The sequence below is a fragment of the Panthera leo genome, chromosome B3, assembly GCF_018350215.1.
Source record: "Panthera leo isolate Ple1 chromosome B3, P.leo_Ple1_pat1.1, whole genome shotgun sequence".
NCBI classification, from domain to species: Eukaryota; Metazoa; Chordata; class Mammalia; order Carnivora; family Felidae; genus Panthera; species Panthera leo.
Genome location: NC_056684.1, coordinates 97,921,610 through 97,941,599, shown reverse-complemented (window position 1 = coordinate 97,941,599; position 19,990 = coordinate 97,921,610). Strand labels below are relative to the sequence as shown.

The 19,990-nt window shown below is 36.5% G+C and overlaps 1 protein-coding gene across 5 annotated transcripts in view; it reads right to left on the bottom strand.

Moving 5' to 3' along the window:
• ATL1 (atlastin GTPase 1) overlaps positions 1–19,990 on the bottom strand; it is an 84,496-nt gene that overhangs the window by 27,202 nt on the left and 37,304 nt on the right. For all 5 annotated transcript variants that reach the window (XM_042943186.1, XM_042943185.1, XM_042943188.1 and 2 more), the window contains 5 exons: positions 10,372–10,619; positions 7,944–8,078; positions 7,399–7,503; positions 5,321–5,371; positions 2,888–2,944 (listed from right to left, as the gene is read on the bottom strand). In XM_042943186.1, the coding sequence (XP_042799120.1) occupies positions 2,888–2,944; positions 5,321–5,371; positions 7,399–7,503; positions 7,944–8,078; positions 10,372–10,619 (596 nt within the window). The remainder of the gene's footprint in view (positions 1–2,887; positions 2,945–5,320; positions 5,372–7,398; positions 7,504–7,943; positions 8,079–10,371; positions 10,620–19,990) is intronic.

The following is a 19,990-nucleotide window of genomic DNA, read 5'->3' as shown; positions in this document are numbered from 1 at the left end:
ACAGACACTAGTAGGTATTGTAAACAAAACAGAGGATTGTAAGCAGGGACTGTTTTTATTCTACCTGAACTCCTGTCTGCACCCTCTTCCCTCGTGTGAACATGGTTCCTCTCTCTCTCTCTCTCTCTCTCTCTCTCTCTCTCTCTCTCTCTGTGGGATTGTGGGTGATCGTCTCCCATGCTTAGATGCTTGGTCTCAGGCTATGGTGCTTGGCAGAAATCAGTGATTTTCCAGAATGTTAGAAGGTGCCCACAATGGGCACTAGTTTATTTTTTGTTACTTCAAAGCACCTATGGACAGTCCTTTGCTTTTCCATACAAGAGTTAGCTTAGGAATAATTTGCTTCATTCTAGGTCATTGGATAGGTTCCTTGTTGAAGGTGCACAAAAAGAAAAAGATTCCATTGACCCAATGGATAGTAGTGATTCTGTGAGTGATAGTGAAAGTCGTTCTACACAATAACACTCCTGTCTTTTGTCTCCCTCACAACAAAGGTTTTCAAAGGTAAGTGCTGGTTAATTTTTCTTTGTATTCTGTACTTTATTATTTTGTATTATATTATAGCATTGTAATCATTTTTATATGAATATTTTTGGGTTGTGAAATGAATCATCTGAGTTTCCATTATCTCTTATGAGGAAGTTCGCATTGATATACAGGTGCTTTGGATTACAAGCATGTTTCCAGAGTGAACCATGCTCACAAACCAAGGTTTTATGAATTACAGTTGGAATTTTACAGTATGTAGCATAGCACAGTATGTAGCCTTTTAAAGATTTGCTTCTTTTGTTTCATAATATGCATTTAAGGTTTCTCCATGTCTTTTCATGGCCTGATGGTTCATTTCCTTTAACTCTGAATAATATTCCACTGTCTGGATGTAGCAAAGTTGATTTATCCATTCTCCTATTGAAGGACATTTTTGTTGTTTTCAAGTTTGAGCAATTATGAATAAAGCTCCTAAAAACATCTGTGTGCAGGTATTTGTATGGACAGAAGTTTTTAATTCCTTTGGGTAAATACCAAGGAGTACAACACCAGATCATATGTAAAGAATATGTTTAATTTTGTAAAAATCAGCCAAACTATCTTCCAAAGTGGCTGTACCATTTTGCACACCCACCAGAAATGTATGGGAGTTTCTAACATTCTACGTCCTCATTTGGGGAGCATTTGGTATTGTCAGTGCTCTGGACTTTGGCCATTCTAATAGGTATGTACTAGCTTCTTTGCTTATTTTTTACTATATCTGAGATCCTTTCCTCCTGGTATTCCCACCTTTATTTGGTCCCCTCCCACCTTATATCAGGGTAGGTGGGTACAACAGATACAATTTAGCAGAACTGACGGTGTCTTCACTTCCAAGATGAGGTTATAAATGATTGCAGCTTGATCACTCTGGCAGTGGGATCATTTGGCCTGGGAACCTTGGTGTCAACAGCCCTGTGGAAAGGTCCATATGGCAGGGAATTGAAGTCTCCTGCCAACAGCCATGTGAGTAAGCTTAGAAGTGGACCCTCCAGTCAGGTCTTCTGAGAATGTTTTGTTGGCCAATATCTTGCATAATTTCATTAGAGACCTTGAACCAAAACCACCCAGGCTGAGCCACTCCAGATTCTTGACCCTTAAAAATTGTGTGAAATAATAAATGTTTATCCTTTTAGGATGATTTGTTATGCAACAATAGATAACTAAATAACTCATTTTAAATTACCTGCTGGGGTGCTTTGGTGGCTCAGTCTGTTAAGCATCTGGTTCTTGGTTTCAGCTCAGGTCACGATCTCACGGTTTGTGAGTTCGAGCCCTGTCTCGGGCTCTGCACTGACAGCACAGAGCCTGGCTTCAGATACTCTCTCTCCCTCTCTCTCTGCCCCCCTCCTACCTGCACATGCTCTCTCTCTCTCTCAAAATAAATAAATAAACTTATAAAAAAATAAAAATAAACTACTTGCCATTTAAGCCATAAATTCTACTTTGCCCTTTATCATTCGTTCTCCTTGTACGTTCACATACCTCTCAGGGTATTATCCATCTTGGCTGGTGATACGTACCAGGGAGGGGCTAAATTCTGGGACTTAGTCTGAGCCCCCCTGAGAAGCCAAGGCTGACACTGTCATGCTTCAAGTGAGCAGTCTTGGGTGTTTAAATCTGTACCTCCTCCAGGCTTTCAAGGGCTTTTTGACTTAATTATACTCTCCTGGTTCCTGTTATTTAAAGACTGCTGGGGCAGAAGGGAGCATTAAAGGACCCGATAGTCTGTTTATACCACCCAACACGAGCTCATATATTGCCCTGATGTTATCCTGCTGTTCCAAGAGGCTGAGCTGGTTGCTAGTCTGATACTTAGTGCAATGAAGCAAGTGATGGTTCACATGGGTCACTGTGTAAGAAAGAGAAAGTACCTTCAATAAACTTGCACCCACCTGACCAATATCCTGTCTCTGTGCCTTAGCCAGGTTTTGTGTGACTTGTAACCCTTTCTATAGTCCCAGGAATCTTGTTTGTTTTTAGCTTTTATGTTTGACAAATTCATCAGTTTTCTTTTGGTTTCTGTGACATCTCTAGAGTTGAATTCGGGGAAGAAAAGATGATATTCTTGCAGGAATCAAAATATCTACTTCATCTTTTCATTTTCCCATTTCTTTTATTTATTTTTTGTTATTCCCAATAAGTTTTTCCCATTTCTTTAAAAAAATAATTTGTTAAATTTTCATTTCCCCATTTGAATCTCCTACTTGCACCAAATAGCACTAGCAAGGTATTCAAAGTGCTTCTTGAATGAAATAAAGAAAAAAGGAAAGAAATGTGACCTTCTCAATTCATATACCTGGTCATACTCTTAAGAAAAATTTAATAAGAATATACCATAATTTTATTCTTCACTCACCTGAAATGGCTTCAGGAATATTTCTTCCATCGCCAGTCTGCCATATTCAGTGAAAAGCTACAAGGGAAATAACACACACATACACACACGCGCGCGCACACACACACACACACACACACACACACACACACACACACAAACTTCAGTATCTGCAAAGTTTTACTTCTGTGCTTTCTTCCATTCATTTTTCCCCCCTCACTATAACATAATACTATATTATTAAGGTTACAATAAACATTTTAAGGAACTAAGTATTAAAGCAGAACGATAGTAATTGGATATTTAAAAATTAAGGACATAAAGTATATGTTAAAAATAAAGTTTCTACTTCAAAGCCAACAACTTTATATCAAGAATGTAGGGCAGTTTTTTATAGGGAAGATGGGGGAGAAAGAAACATGTTAAAAACCCTTTCAAAGCAGAACTTGCACAGATTAGACCAGAGAGCCATAAACTATGTTGGATATATTTAACGAAAGTTGTCGCCTGAGGAAATTTAATGGCACAATGGACTGAATTATTACAAAGGCATAGAGGCATCTGGCTTAAAAATACAACCAAATACACTGCCTTCTTCTGTTTTTAATTGCTCCCAACTGAGAGGCACCCTCTCAGTTTTTTGTGTTGTTCAAAAACGTAAGGAAGATGTCAGAGAACAAAGACTGTGATTAGGCCTCCGATGAGTGTGTCATCAGTGGAATGGGTTTCCCCGTCTGTACACAGGAAATGCCACTTCATCCACAAGACTTACAAGGCACAACAGCTTCTCAGAGCCGGGGTGCAAGTGATACAGAGGATTCCCACCCCTTGCCCTTCTCGGATAGCTCCCACAGCAACCCCCATCTCCCCTGCAGGGGGATCGGGGAAGCCCAGAGTAATTACTAGGCATCTGATTAGAGTATTTAAATGAAAAGTCTGGAATACTGTGTCTGGAATATTGCAGCTGCTCCAGGGATTAGGCACTCTCACTGGAATCATCTACTAACATAATTTGAATTCACAATCTTTTTTGAGGAGGCTGAGGTGTTGCCATTTACAGGAAAAGTTTTAAATGGTCTCAGAAAAACATTACTTACTCAATATCAAAGTCCAAAATCAGCCCTTCTTTAAGAAATCCCTAAGCTGGTATTGAACAGTGCCATGCCATTAACTTGGAAAATAATTGGCTAGTTATGACACGTGCCTGAAGAAGTAAATCGTACTGATTACAAGAAACATCGAACAGTCATTCAGCATACTGCCTATTTGTCACAAATGCTCAGTGTGAGATACTAGAAATAGATTTGGGAATAATGTTGAACTCCAAATGTTATGTCCAGCATCACAGGTTACCCTGCTCTATCATTCTATGTTGTCTGCTAAAGCTGTACATGGCTCTTATTGCCAAGGTAGATTATATATTTAAGGTACATAGGTTTTGCTGTGTAACCAAAATAACATGAATTGAAAAAGAGCAGAAAGTGTTACAGAGATGTAAACTATCTTCAGGAAATATCTAATCTTTTACTTATCTGAAATTTAAATGCTACTTGGAGCGTGGAAGAAGCCCTGAGCCCAGAAGATGCCCAGATCTCTATGCCCACTCTACCACTAATTAGCCACATGAGTTTAGGCAAGTCATTTACTATTTTCAGCCAAATTTACCTCATCTGTAAAATATGAAGGGTAAATTAGGAGTTACCGAAGTCTCTTTCAGATCTAAAACAGAGTTTTATGAATTATCAGGTAGCTCCTCATAGTTCTTGAGTATAAAGTGGTCCACAGGGAAAAAAAAATCTGGCACGCAACTGATATCATACTAGCAATTATTAAATCTCTGACCATAAGACTTCAACTTCACTTTCACTATTGTTCTCTGCATTTGTGCTGTAACAATACCCCTGAGGGCAGCACACAGAACAGAAAGGGTTTTAAAATGTAGTATTAAAGTATAGTTGACATACAATATAATATTAGTCTCAGGTGCACAGCATAGCAATTTGATAGTTGTATACACTACGCTACATTCACCACGGCAAGTGCAGTCACCATCTGTCACCAGACGATGTCATTACGGTATTAATGACGGCGTTCTCTGTGGTGTACTCTTTATCTCTGTGAGTTATTTATTTTATAACTGGATCAGCTTCACATCTGGGGTCATTTTTAAACCAAAGGCTCTTTCTCTACTCTAATTTGCCATATATTTTCAAATATATGGAGCCAGTAACAAGTAGCTTTAGAGTAACAAAGAACTTTGAAAACTGAATGAGAGACAGAGAACATAACCATGGAGGGCTAAAACAAGAAACCTGGGAATAAGACAATCTCCATTTGATTATGTTTCTAAATCTTTCTGAATTGTTTAGTTTTAGGTAGGAGAAGGCCTAACAAAATCCACACATCTTCAAAACATTACCAGATATATAGAAAAAAGAGTATACATATTGTTACCTGGAGGTGCTGAAGATCATCCTCCTGGACATTCTGGGATAAGTTATATACCTTGATTAAGAAATAAAGTCAAAATGAAACGATAACTGGCATCCTTCGAAGTACTTACTATGTCATTCTTTATTTTTATAAATATCAATTTTCACAAAATCAAACTTTCTTATATGTATTCTTTTTTTAAAGTGTATTTATTTCGAGAGTGAGCAAGCATAAGCTGGGGAGGGGAAGAAAGGGGAGGGAGGGAGAGAGGGAGGGAGGGAGAGAGAGAGAGAGAGACAGAGAGAGAGAAAGAGAGAGAGAGAGAGAGAGAGAATCCCAAGCAGGACCCACACTGTCAGCACAGAGCCTGATGCGGGGCTCGAACTCATGAGCAAAGAAATCATGACCTGAGCCAAAGTCAGACGCTTAACCAACTGAGCCACCCAGGTGCCCCTACATGTATTCTCACGTAATGGTATTTATAAGACCTTGAGAGAAGAGTAAAGAAAGCTTGAGAAACAATAAACCATGTACAATGATCATAAAATTGTTCCAGAAATACAACAGCCACCTGCTCTGGAAACAGAATATTAAAATTATTTATGAAACTGATTTAACGATTAGTCAATAAAAAATCATTCTTACAAGCATAGCAAAATAATAACAATCTAGATCTGAGTAAGCCATACATGAAATTTTGTCTTGAAAAATTATGTTGACTTTCTCACAATTGATTAATTTAGTTAAGTCTCTGGAAAGTTCTATCACATTGAAGTTAGGTTCTGAGTATCAGGCTCATATCCCTATACATATACATAACCACTTCATGAACAGACCACAGTACTAAGATGACATTCTATCTTTTGTTTTTTCTTTCGAGGAGTAATTTCAAAAAACAGTGAAGGAAGCTTCTATGTTTATGTATTGACACAAAGAGAATGCTTTGTGCACTTATTTAAATAAGAGATTGTTTCTCAGATGATAAAAAGGTCATTACTAAGGACTTAAGATTTTTCAGTGAAAATATTCAATGTCTTCAGGTAAAACAGAAATATAGGTAATAAAGAATTATGTTTTAATTGGTTTGTACAAGTGGTTTTATACTGCTGATTATGAAGAAATTAGACATTAAGTCCGTATTTTACAGGCTCATATGTTTTAAGAAGTCTATTTTTAAAAGCTAATCAATCACAGGTTATAATCATGGCTTCCACTTTAAAGCTTTTTGTAGAAAATATTCAGTCTTCCTTCTATCCACCCTCTCACTGTCCTAACCACACATGATACCCTGGTTGCTGGCTCACGAGCCTCTTTCTCTGCTCACTTGTAATTTAGCTTTGACTTGTTCATCCCAACCACTCTGCCTCCCCTACCTTTTTAAACTATCTTACCTTTCTTTTAACTGTTTTCTTGGCTACTACTACTTCTTGCTGTTTCTAATAAATAGAAAATATCTAAAAGTTAATGTAAAACCTTTCATGCTATGTGTTCTATGATTATAGTAAAACTCTCCAGAGACTTTCCAAGATGATCTGTAAAGCTTACATTAACCTCAAAAACAATACTTAATAAGAGACAAAGAAAAAAAAGGAAAGAAAGATAAAAAAATTTTTGTGAGACATTTATTTTCCTAAATGTTAATTAAGTGTTTTTAACAGCTGGGAAAACGTATAAATGCTTTTACCCTTAGCAATGTTTCTACACGCTATGAAAACAAAACAAAACAAAACCCATTTATAAATCTCGGTTCAGTAAATGTAACTTATAATGGGTAGTTCCAATATATCTATCTGCATACATTATAAGACAATATTATTACGTTTATTGTAGGCTTTAAACATAAAAAATTATCAGTGAAATAATGCAAACTTTTCTGGCTATTGGCAGCTTGAAAACTGATCAGAAATTAGATTACAATAACCAAACCAATTCTACTCATAGAAATCATAAGAACTGGGATGCTAGCTGAGCCAAATAACATATTTAGCATTTCTGTTGTTGGTCTCACTACCACACGCATGGTAGTAAGAATGTAGGAATACACATATTTATAATTTTTAAAGTAACAGCCATTGAAATGGATTTATTTTATTCCATACCTGTATTGAGCTGATCATTGTGCTAAGTGCAAATACCGTGGCCGAATCTCTCAGAGTTGACTGGCTATCAAAGGTTCCCTGAGTATCCATCAATAGCACTGCAACCTACAGGCAAGTAGACAATACATTATCGGTATTTTATAGAACATATGTAGAATTAGGGCTACTACAAAGTTAACACTATGAGAACTATAGCAACCCATTATCAATGAATACTTAACAGGTAATTTTTTATATATGCCATGAATGCCACAGAAAATGAAAATATTAATTAGCTGACTACTATAATGATTAATTTTCACTGGTAATCCAAGCTAACAGAAACAGCACTGAAACAACAGACAGCTGGTAGCTTGCTGATCTGCTGTTCTATCGTTCCTATGATTTTATCACCTTGATCAACAGAAAGGGAAACAAGGAATCCCTTTTGAATTTCATGTCGAATGGTCAAAATTAGTTTTCAAAAGATCATTTTCAAGGATCCTGAACAGTGGTAACTGTTGCCAACTGAAAACTCAATTTTCTTTACAAAGTTTGCATCTTACCTTCTTGCCATCAGGTTTATTGATGAGGAAGACTTCACTCCATATTTGGATTCCTGTGGTCTCTCGTTCAGACCCACCTCTCCATGAGAAACCAGTCAATGGTTCATTGTAATCTCCAACCCAATCGACTGATTCCTGCAAATTAAGAAAGTCTGTGATATGGAAGTGGACCGTGGTACACTTTCTTCCCTGCATCCGTTCTGGCGGGTATCTCTCTCCAACTGCCGTCAAAAGGAGATGTATTCACATCTACTGTACTGATACAATTACTTTCTTTGTTATCTGAAACATTATAACAGAGGAGCAACCATGTGCTACATTTTATTCTAGGTCCTGGGAATAGGAAGATATCATTCCAGACCAGAGGAAGCTTACAGCCTAATAGAAAGACAGACCTGTCAAGAAACCATTATGATGCAATACATGCATGCCAAAATGGAGGTGCGTATTACGCAAAGATAGAAGCATAGGAAAAGAAATAACTAACAGTTGGTCAGGTAGGACTTAATAGGAGAGGTGGTGTTTGTGCTAAAACTTGAAGGATGTTTGGGAATTTTTCCAGATGAGCAAACTTGGGGAGGGCATTCTAGAAGCAAAGAAATAAAGATAAGAGAGAACATAATATGTCAGGATATACACAATAATAATACATACAAATGCTTTGGTATTGGAAGAGGAGGGGGGGATCGCTTCTCGGCCTTTTGGCTAAGATCAAGTGTGGAAGAGGAGGGGGTGAATAGCAAGAGGAGAGGCACCTAGTAGTAGATGCAGAAAAACAAAAACAAAAACACAACAGATCGGTTACACTTTAATCTGGCAAGTGCCATTTAACACAAGCAACAGGACAAGTGTTACTGAGCATTTGATTTTAATGTTTATTTCACAGTTAAAACTATGAATATGCCTAAAACTGTATAATCCCACAGTATGGAAACTAATATGGATACTAATTTTGTTCACTTAATTTGCCTAGCTGTGTTAAGTAGCATATTAATGGTGATATGCTAGAAACAGAGAGTTCTGTCTGGTTTCAAAGCATGAAGTATTTTGGTAGTTCTATTCTTGATTTGTTTGAACTGAAGCTAGACATAGAAGATATTAAAATTAACTTTACAAAATTGATCAAAAATACCCTAACTATAAAAGATCAATCCAAAATGAATAGTTATGGTATAAATACATGATACAAAGTTTCTTTGGGTAGTGTGTCTATTCTGCCTCAACATCCATATTTGCAGCAGAAATGGCTGTGGGTAAAGAGTAGAAAAAACTACTGGTACATTCTCCATTCCCAACCTTCGGTTTTCTGACTCTGATTTCCCATTTATCCTTCTGCTTTTGGTTTATCCTAGGTCCCTTATAGTCTCATTTCTGTGCCACACTGCTGTCTCAAATGTTATAACACTGTTGGTTGTCTTTGGGGATGGGTAAGATGAGGGCCGAGTGGGAAAAGATAAGAGAGAACTTTCTGGGGTAACAGCAAGATATAGTTGATAGCATTTGGGGTCATCCAGGCATATGCATTTTCCAAAAAAAATAATAATAATTAGCAAATGTACACCTACAATTTGTGCATGTAAGTGTATCTGATTTTACAACAAAAGATAAAATCTACTGAAATATATGATGATGATGTATATTGAAATATTTATGAGGAAGTGCAACCAATGTCAGCAATTTACTATGACATGAATAAAAAAATAAGATGCAGTGACAGATGTAAAGAGGGAAGAGTATCTGGAGACACATGTGATGAAGCAAGAATATTAACAGTAAAATCTAGGTAGTTTGATACGTAGGTGTTCACCATAAAATTCTTTTAACTTTGCTGCCTGCTTGAAAAATGTCATCATAAATGCTGGAGGGAATATGATTATAATATAAAAGTTATGATAAAAATTATTTGACACACTTTACACACTCTAAAGTGTAAAGTTTATAATCATATCACTATGCTGTGTTTCTTTCTAAAAAAATAAGTTATGTCCTAAGGGAAATGTTGCAAAGTGGCCTCAGACAAAAGTGGCCTGTGGAGTTTGGTGCCCAAAGCACTGAAGTCAGAATGGTTGTACCACAGCATTAGCAAACTAGTTCATATTAAGGTATATGATAATGGAAGCGGAAATACTTAACACTACTAAATAAAAACACAAAGTGACAAAAGCACGGAAACAAGAAGACATTTTAAAACACTGCTTTTGTTTTAGTTTATTTATTTTGAGAGAGAGCACACAAGTGTGTGCATAGTGGGGAAGGGGCAGAGAGAGAGAGAGGGAGAGAGAACCCCAGGCAGGCTGCACACTGTTAGTGCAGAGCCCGACATGGGGCTTGATCCCATGAACCATGAGATCGTGACCTGAGCTGAAATCAAGAATTGGACACTTACCCGACTGAGCCACCCAGGTGCCCCTTAGAACACTTAACGTACCTGGTTGTACATGTATCTCAACATGAAGTCCATCAGGAATGATTTTCCTTTCCTAAATGCTCCAGCCACAGACACAGCAACAACCTCCTTGTCCCTGACAGCCTCTGAGAGAAGGATCCGATTAAGTGCAGTTTCATCTAACTCAAAGGAATGGTCATCTTTGACGATGAGGACTTGGACTGGCCCTGCCTTTTTCACTGGCTCCTCCTCTTCTGAGCTCCATTCATATGTCTTTTCTGAAAACCCACCTGTTGAATAAAACAGCAATTTACTCGGCTAAGCATCTCAAAATACCAAGAAATGTAAGGTACCGCTCAATTGTCAAATATCTGAAACAGGGGCACAGTGGAATTAGAAATGCCTGTTTTAATGACATACATTAATGTCATTCACATCGTGTCTCAGAAAGACATATCTGGTCTTTCTGATCATGTGACCAAATCAAACAGAATTTTATTCTCAAGAATGCTCTAAGTCAGGGCAGAGAACTCTGTTTGCAGAATGAGAAAGAAATTCAAAGCAAAGGATTCTACTTTTGGAGCACAGGAATAAAAGGACTTTAGTTCATACTTTCTTCATCTCCTAGAAATAGGTTTAGTTATTCACATAAAGGATCCTTGCAACACTTTTTAAAGCTGAACACACAAAAGAGGAAATGCATACAGGGACTCAGAATCATATATTTTTGAAACTGGAATAAAGTTCTAAAGCATCTAGTTCTAAAGCTCCTTTCAATACATTCATGCCATCTACAAAATCCCAGATTCTTAAATGTCTAAAATTATACTTCAGAGCAATGGAATTACAGACAACCTTCAAATCCATAGCGAAGGAGTCCAGACACAATTTGATTTAAAAAAAAAAAGAAAAAATTGAAATTTATCTGGTGTGGAGATCTTATACAAAAGCTGGGTAACCCCGGGAAATTACTAAACTTCTCAGTTCTTCATCTGTGAGATATAAACTACTAATAGTACCCATTAATAGGGTTGTTGTAAAGATTAAGGAAACTACATCAAGTGCTGAGAACAGTGGTTGGCACATAGTAAACTCCTAAAGATTACCTATCATCATCATCATCATCCCCACCACTATCCTGGGGTTATAGACTGAACTAAGTATTCCTGGAAGAAGTTTCTGCCTAGTTTCCAGAAGTTGTGTGTGTGTGTGTGTTTTCAGAGTTTTCATATATCTGATAATTATATAAAGAACTGATACAACTCAAAAGAAAAAAAAAAGAAAAAAACACCCAATCCAATTAAAAAATAGAAGATCCAAACAGACCCTTTTCTACAGAAGACACACAAATGGCCAACAGACACATGAAAAGATGCTCAACATCATAATCATCAAAAAATGCAAATTAAAACCAAGTAGATACCACCTCACACCTGTTAGATTGGCTATTTTCAAAAAGATAAGCAACAAGTGCTAGCTAGGACACAGAGAAAAAGCAAACTGTGTGCACTGTTAGCGAAAATGTAAATTGGTGAAACTACTATAGAAAACAGTATGGAAAAATTAAAAATAAAACTATATGATCTAGCAATTCAATTTCTGAGTATTCATCTGAAGACAATGACAAGACTAATTAAAAAGGATATATGTTCATTATAGCATTATTTACAATAGCCAAAATATGGCAACAACCTAAGAATAACCTAAGTGTCCAATGATGAATGAAGGGATAAAGAAATTATACACTGTGTGTCTGTGAGTGTACGTATGTATATATGTATGTGTGCATATACATACATGTTCAGACACACACACACATACACAATGGACTATTACTCAACCATAAAAAACAATGAAATCTTGGCATCTGTGACAACACAGATGGACCTCAAGGGCACTGTGTTAGGTGCAATAAGTCAGACATCTAAAGACAAATATTATATGGTGTCTCTTATATGTGGAATTAAAAAAAAAACAAGCTTATAGGTACAGAGAACAGATTGGTGGTTGCCAGAAATGGGGGGTTGAGGGTGGGAGAAATGGCTGAAGAGGGTCAAAGGGTAAAAGCAAAAATATAGCCAAAGAAGTCTTGTTCTCTTGTCAAGTCTTTTTGAAACTCTAGTGCTTAGTTTCTTCATATGTAAGATGGAAAAAAAAAGTTTTTTATTTAATTTTCAGAAATGGCAATTTTGACATAGGTCAGCTTTTAGAATTAATCCTTAATATGCAAGAATTTTAGAACCCTGGACCGTGGCATTTGTGGTATATTACAAAACAGCTTCAATGTGTCAAGTGACACATTCTTAAATCTACTGCCTTCGTAATGTAACTGCAATGTCTCCCCACTTTGACTCTGGGGTCAGCCATGTGATGTGCTTTATCAGACATGAGACAGCAGAGGCTTGGAAAACCACTTGTGTTTTTCCGTTTTGCTCTTTCACTTCTGCCATTCACCATGAGAATATTCCCAGAGGCAAACTGCCCAGTCCCAACCAACCCCACAGCAAACCAACCCCAAGCCACATGGGGCAGCTCAGCCAAGATAACAGTTGTCTAACAACCATTTCAACATGTGTGATCAATAAATGCTTATTGTTCTATGCCCCTGAGGTTTTGTGGTTGTTTATTATGCAGCATAACAGGCAATAAACTACCGATAAAGTCTACAACCCTTTCCTTTAGAAAGGAGGTACAGTGTAGTGGTTAAAAATAGAGGCCCTGGCACCAGACCGTGGGATTTGAATAAAGGCTTCCCCATTGTTTAGCTGAATAACCTTAAGCAAGTTGTTTGACCTCTCTGTGCCTACCTCATAAGGTTGCTGTGAATTAATATATTCATGTAACACACTTAGAACAGTGGCTGGTACGTAACAAATCTTATTAGTATTAGTATACATTTAGGAAACTAAAGCGAAAGATGTAACTAACCTTGCCCAAGAAAAGGATATGGAATTTCTGTATCAGGCAATCTACCATGGATGCTTTCTTGTGTTACTATTGTTTTAACATTCCAGCAAGGTATTTATTATTATCTGCACTTTTGACATGAGGAAACTAAGAACTGGGTTAAGTAACTTTTCCAAGAGAGTGCCCATTAGTAAGCAATAGATCCAAGTTCACAGGGTTAGTAACTGTCAACCTGAGATTAGATCCCAGGTATCTAAACTCTCATCCCAGGCCTTTCTACTATAACATTCTGCCTCTTTAGTGGAAATCAAATAACTCTTGGACACCACATAAATGGGCTCATTTGTTTTGTATCAAAAGAACAGAAAGTCAAGACATATACCAATTAATTCTTCTCATCAGATATATGACCTAACCTCAAACCAACCCTCAACAATGTTAATTTTGAACCAACTGGGCTGTTAAACAACTTTTCATTTAAATCTTTAAAAATATATATATTTTTAAAATTTTTTTTCATGTTTATTTATTTTTGAGACAGAGAGACAGAGCATGAATGGGGGAGGGTCAGAGAGAGAGAGGGAGACACAGAATCTGAAACAGGCTCCAGGCTCTGAGCTGTCAGCACAGAGCCTGACGCGGGGCTTGAACTCACGAACCGCGAGATCATGACCTGAGCCGAAGTCGGACGCTTAACCGACTGAGCCACCCAGGCGCCCCTTTAAAAATATATTTAAAAGACATCCTCCATTATGTCTGCAGGCACATCTTGGAGATATTGCAGATTCAGTTCCAGAATACCACAATAAAGCAAGTCATATAAAAGTTATATTTATACAACACTGTAGTCTATTAAGTGTGCAGCAGCATTATGTCTAAAAAAGTATATATGTATATACTTTAATTTAAAACTATTGCTAAAAAGTGTTAACCATTATCTGAGCTTTCAGCAAGTTGTAATCTTTGTGCTGCTGGAGGGTCCTGCCTCGATGCTGATGGCTACTGACTAATCAGGTCGCTGAAGTCTGGGGTGACTGTGCCAATTTCTTAAAATAAGACAACAATAAAGTTTGCTGCACTGATTGACTTCCTTTCATGAATGGTTTCTCTGTAGCATGTAATGCCATCTGATAGCATTTTACACATACAGAACTTCTTTCTTTTTTTTTTTAATTTTTTTTTTTAACGTTTATTTATTTTTGAGACAGAGAGAGACAGAGTGTGAACAGGGGAGGGGCAGAGAGAGAGGGAGACACAGAATCTGAAACAGGCTCCAGGCTCTGGGCTCGAACTCACAGACCGTGAGATCATGACCTGAGCCGAAGTCAGACGCTTAACCGACTGAGCCACCCAGGCGTCCCTACAGAACTTCTTTCAAAATTGGAGTTAATCCTCTCAAACCTTGCTGCTGCTTTATCATCTATGTCTGTCATAGTCTAAACCTTCTGTTGTCATTTCCCCAATCTTCACAGCATCATCGCTAGGAGTAGATTCCATCTCAAGAACTACTTTCTTTGCTCATATAGAAGAAGCAACTCCTCATCCGTTCAAGTTTTATCCTGAGATCACAGCAGTTCAGTCCCACCTGCAGGCTCCACTTCTAATTCTAGTTCTCTCGCTGTTTCCGTCACCTCTGCAGTTACTTCCTCTACTGAAGTCTTGAACCCCTTGAAGTCATCAAACTCAAAAGTTTGAAATATTGCAATAATTACCAAAATGTGACACAGAGACACAAAGTGAGCAAATGCTGTTGGAAAAATGGTGCCTACAGAGTTGCTCATCGCAGGGTTGTCACAAACCTTCAATTTGTAAAAACGCAGTATCTGCGAAGTGCAATAAAACGAAGTACAATAAAAAGAGAATACCTATACTTAGTAAGAAGTCCGATAACTAGAGAAAAACAAGCCAATTTTATCTTTTGGTGTTATTTTAAATGAATCTTCAGATTACATATATACATATATATGTATATAAATAATTGTATCACCTTGATAACTGTATCTCTCTTTATATTATATTGTTCATCTATAAGATAGTATTACTGAAATATTGCAAATCTAACATGTAATTTTAGTTTTTCATTATTGGAGACAGATATATACCAATACTTTCTGAACAATAGTACCAAGCATCTGGAGACAACAAGACCATTGCCCATAGCCATGAATCAGAGCTGCTCTCTCAGCAAAGTGAAGAAGAAAAATTGATTTTGTATCTAAAGGATGACAGTTTCCATATTGCCTTATCTCAGACATTGGAGTCAGTCTTTGTTTAAATCCCAGCGTCACAACGTACACATATATGAAGCTGTGGAAATTATTTAACCCCCAATGGCTCACTATCAGCTATCTGAAAAACACGATTGAGAATAGTGCTTATATCAGAAAGGTTTTATGACAATTAAATAATGTTCATTAAATGAAGGCCAAAGAGCCAGACAAATAGTATGTGCTTTGTAATGACCTCTACTAAAAATATTATTAATAGCACTATTATTAATAGTGATTTCTATTAATACTATCAGTTATTATTATCTATTCATATTTGATTCCAGTACTACCTGCCAACCTTATTTCAGCCTCAGAACACAGGCCCTTTTTTGAGGATATCAAATATACATTTTCTTTGACGAAGCTCCTTGCCTATCACATGAGTACACAACTGATGTGACTTGAGCATGCTGGATAAACAATATTTTGTATGGAAAAACATCTTCAGAGCTGAAAACTATCTCACAACTTTCTACAGACTGAAATAATTCTCTAAGATTGTTTGCATCAAACTACATATATATAAGAGGTACTCTGAATGGAATTTCTAGGTTGTAATTTTTTTAAATTGCATCAAAGATGTAATCTGTTAAAGTGGTTGTACCAGGGGCACCTGGGTGGCTCAGTCGGTTAAGCATCCGACTTCAGCTCAGGTCATGATCTCACGGTTTGTGGGTTCGAGCCCCGCGTCGGGCTCTGTGCTGACAGCTTGGAACCTGGAGCCTGCTTCGGATTCTGTGTCTGCCTCTCTCTCTTCCCCTGTCGTGCTCATGATCTGTCTGTTTCTCAAAAACAAATAAACGTTTAAAAAAAAAAAAAGTGGTTGTACCAAATTTTCACTCCTCACCCACTCCTAAAAGCTTCTTAGAGACCCTATTCATCCATATCCTTTCCAACACTTGGTTTTGTCTGAATTCTTAATTTTTGTCAGTTGCATAGGAATAAAATGAGTGAGTGGTATCTCATTATGGTTTTCATACACATTTCTCTAAACACTGATAAGGTGAACACATGCCTTTTGTTCATTTTTCTATTAGGTTTGTCTTCTCCTCAATTTACAGTGGTTCTTTATATATTTTGAATGCTAGTCCTTTGTTAGTTACACGTATGGCAAAACTCTCCTAATTTAGAGCTTGCCTTTTCACTTTCCTTAAGCTGTTATTGGTGAAAAGAAATTCTTAATGTAACAGATTTTATTCATAATTTATTTTATGATTAGCACTTTGTCATGTTTAAGAAATTATTCCTTACACAAAATATAAAGACATCATATACATTCCTCCATTTTATAAAAGTATATTTTTTAATGTTTATGTTTGAGAGAGAGAGAGTACAAGTCGGGGAGGGGCAGAGAGAAAGAGGGAGGCACAATCTGAAGCAGCTCCAGGCTCCTCACTATCAGCAGAGCCCGACGTGGGGCTTGAACCCATGAACCGTGAGATCATGGCCTGAGCCAAAGCTGGACACTTAACCGACTGAGCCACCCAGGCGCCCGTACATTCCTCTGGTTTTTAAGTTTTGCTTTTGATATTTAAGTAAGTTCTCAACCCACAAGGAGTTGCTATTGTGTAAGCTGTGAGACAGAAAACCAATTTGATTTTTTCCATATGAGTAACAAAATTTTCAGAACTCTATCAAAGCCTCCTCTCGTCATGCAGTCTACCATGTGATCTTTGTCATAAATAAGAGTTACACATATATGCATGTTGTATATATATGCATAAATATATATATGCATATATTTATACACACACACTTTGTTTCTGATCTCTCAGTTCTGATTCATTCAACAATTTGTCTGTATCAGCACCAACAGTATACTATCTTAATCAAAAAAGCTTTATAAAAGTCCGATATAGTACGACCATATTCCTTTTTTTTTTTTTTGATGTTTACCTAATTTGGGGGGGGGGAGGGGCAGAGAGAGAGATGGAGATATAGAATTTCAAGCAGGCTCCATGCTGTCAGCATGGGAGCCCAATGTGGGGGCTTAGTCTCACGACCATGAGATCATGACCTGAGCCAAAATCAAGAGTCAGTCGCTTAACCAACTGAACTACCCAGGTACCCCAGCCATATTCTTTTAAAAACAATTTTTTTTAATGTTTACTTATTTTTGACAGAGAGAGACAGAGTGCGAGTGGGGGAGGGGCAGGGAGAGGGGGAGACACAGAATCCAAAGCAAGCTCCAGGTTCTGAGCTGTGGGCACAGAGCTGGATGTGGGGCTCAAACTCACAAACTGTGAGATCATGACTTGAGTCGAAATCGAACACAACCGACTGAGCCACCCAGGCGCCCCTTTATTCTTCTAATTATCATCAGTCTTAGCTATTTTGACCCTTTCCATATAAATATTAGAATCAAAGTGTTAGCTGAATTTTTTGAAGTTATATTAAATTTATGGATCAATTTGAAAGGACTCAATACTGTTATGATAATGTCTTCCAACCTGTAAGCATGAGATATTTCTCTTAATCTCCTTCAATAAACTTTTTATAATTTGGGGTGCTGAGGAAAGTAGTTTTGTGACATTTATTGCTAGATACATTAGTTTTTGTTGCTAACTATAACTGGTTTCATTGTTGTGTTTTTAATTATGTTTTATAGTTGTTGCTTGGGCAAAGAGTAACTGACTTTAATAGATCAGCCTCATATTGAAACATTTATTAAACTACCATTCCCTATAAATTCTTAGACATTTGGGGGTTTTATTAATGTAGAAACAAAAATCAGTTGTAGAAATAATGAGTTTTATTTCTACTTTTTTAATCCTTATGTATTTCTTTTCTTTTTCTTGTATCATTGGACATTCAATACAATGTTGAATAGCAACAGTAGTAGCAGACATGACTTCTGATTTTAGTGACCATAACTATCTGATTTTAATGGGAGTGCTTCCAATATTTGAGTTCATATTTGTTATAGTTTGGTTTGGTAGGTACACTTTACCTTACCATATTAAGGAACTTCTCCTCTACTGGTTTACTGTAAGTTTTCAAAAATCATAAATGGAAAATGAATTTTATCATATATCTTTTCTGAACCTATTGAGATGATCATCTGGTTTTCCACCTCTACTCTGTTAATGTAGTAAGTAATATATCTTTAAGTTTTTGTATAAACCTAATATTTTCAAGGTGCAATATCTTATTATATACTATTGATTCAGTTCATGAAAATCTTGTTTAGGAATTGTGCATCTATATTCACAAATGAATTGAATTTACAATTTTCCATTCTCATTTTTGTCTTTGGCAAGTATAATATTCCATGTGACATTAGCTTTATAAAATGAATTAGCAAATGCTTTCTTTTCTATCTTCAAAAAGAGTTTGTAATAAAAATTAGAGGGGCGCCTGGGTGGCTCAGTAGGTTAAGCGCTGGACTTTGGTTCAGGTCATGATCTCATGGTTGTGGGTTCAAGCCCATGTCAGGCTCTGTGCTGACAGCTCAGAGTGCTGGAGCCTGCTTCAGATTCTGTGTCTTCCTCTTTCTCTGCCCCTCCCCTACTCACGCTCTTTGTCTCTCTCAAAAATAAATATTTTTAAAAATGTTTAAAAATTAGAGCAAACAGTTCTTTAGAATTTTGATAGATCTTGCCTATAAAACTGTCTGGGCCTATTGTTTTTTTGTGAGATGACTTTTAACTGTTACCTCAATTTCATTATACTTATGATGCAATAGTTACATTAGTACTAATAAAGTTTTACATTTCTTCTTGAGAAAAATTTTGGTCCATTTTATCTTTCTAGGAATTTTTCTCCATTGTCTAAAACTTAAAAGAAAAAGTCAGTAAAGATGTAGAAGATTTAAATAGTATCATTAGCCAACCTGACCAGTTTGACATCTAATTGCAAAACCATGCATTCTTTTAAAGTTCATATGGGATATTTACCAAATAGATCATGTACTGGTTCATATATCAGATGTTAGCACATTCCAAATTATTAAAATATTGCAAAAAATGTGTTCTCTAATAATAAAGAAATTAAACTAGAAATCAATAACTCTATATTTAGAAAATTCCTAAATACATTGAAATTAAGCAGTAAATTTCTAAATACCTCTGGATAAAAGAAAATATAATGGAAATTAGAAAATGTTGTAAACTAAATAATCTAATGAACGTAACCTATTCATCAGTGATATTATACTATCTTAATCAAAATAGCTTTATGAAAAGTCATTACATATAGTAGTGCAAGCTGGTCCTATCTTCTAATTATTAACAGTTGGGGGTGTTTTGACTCTTTCCATATAAGTATTAGAATCAATAAGTTGGAGTGTAGTATTTTAATTATACAAAGATAGTTAAAATATAACATATCAGAAACTTGCTGAGAGGAAATTTACACTTTGAAATGCATTTAATAGAAAATATGCTTGAAGAAGCATAATCTAATATTAATCCTAAGTAAGAAAAAGAATTGCTTATTAAATTCAAAGAAAAGAAAAAGTAGGAATAAAGATGTGGGAAATCAAT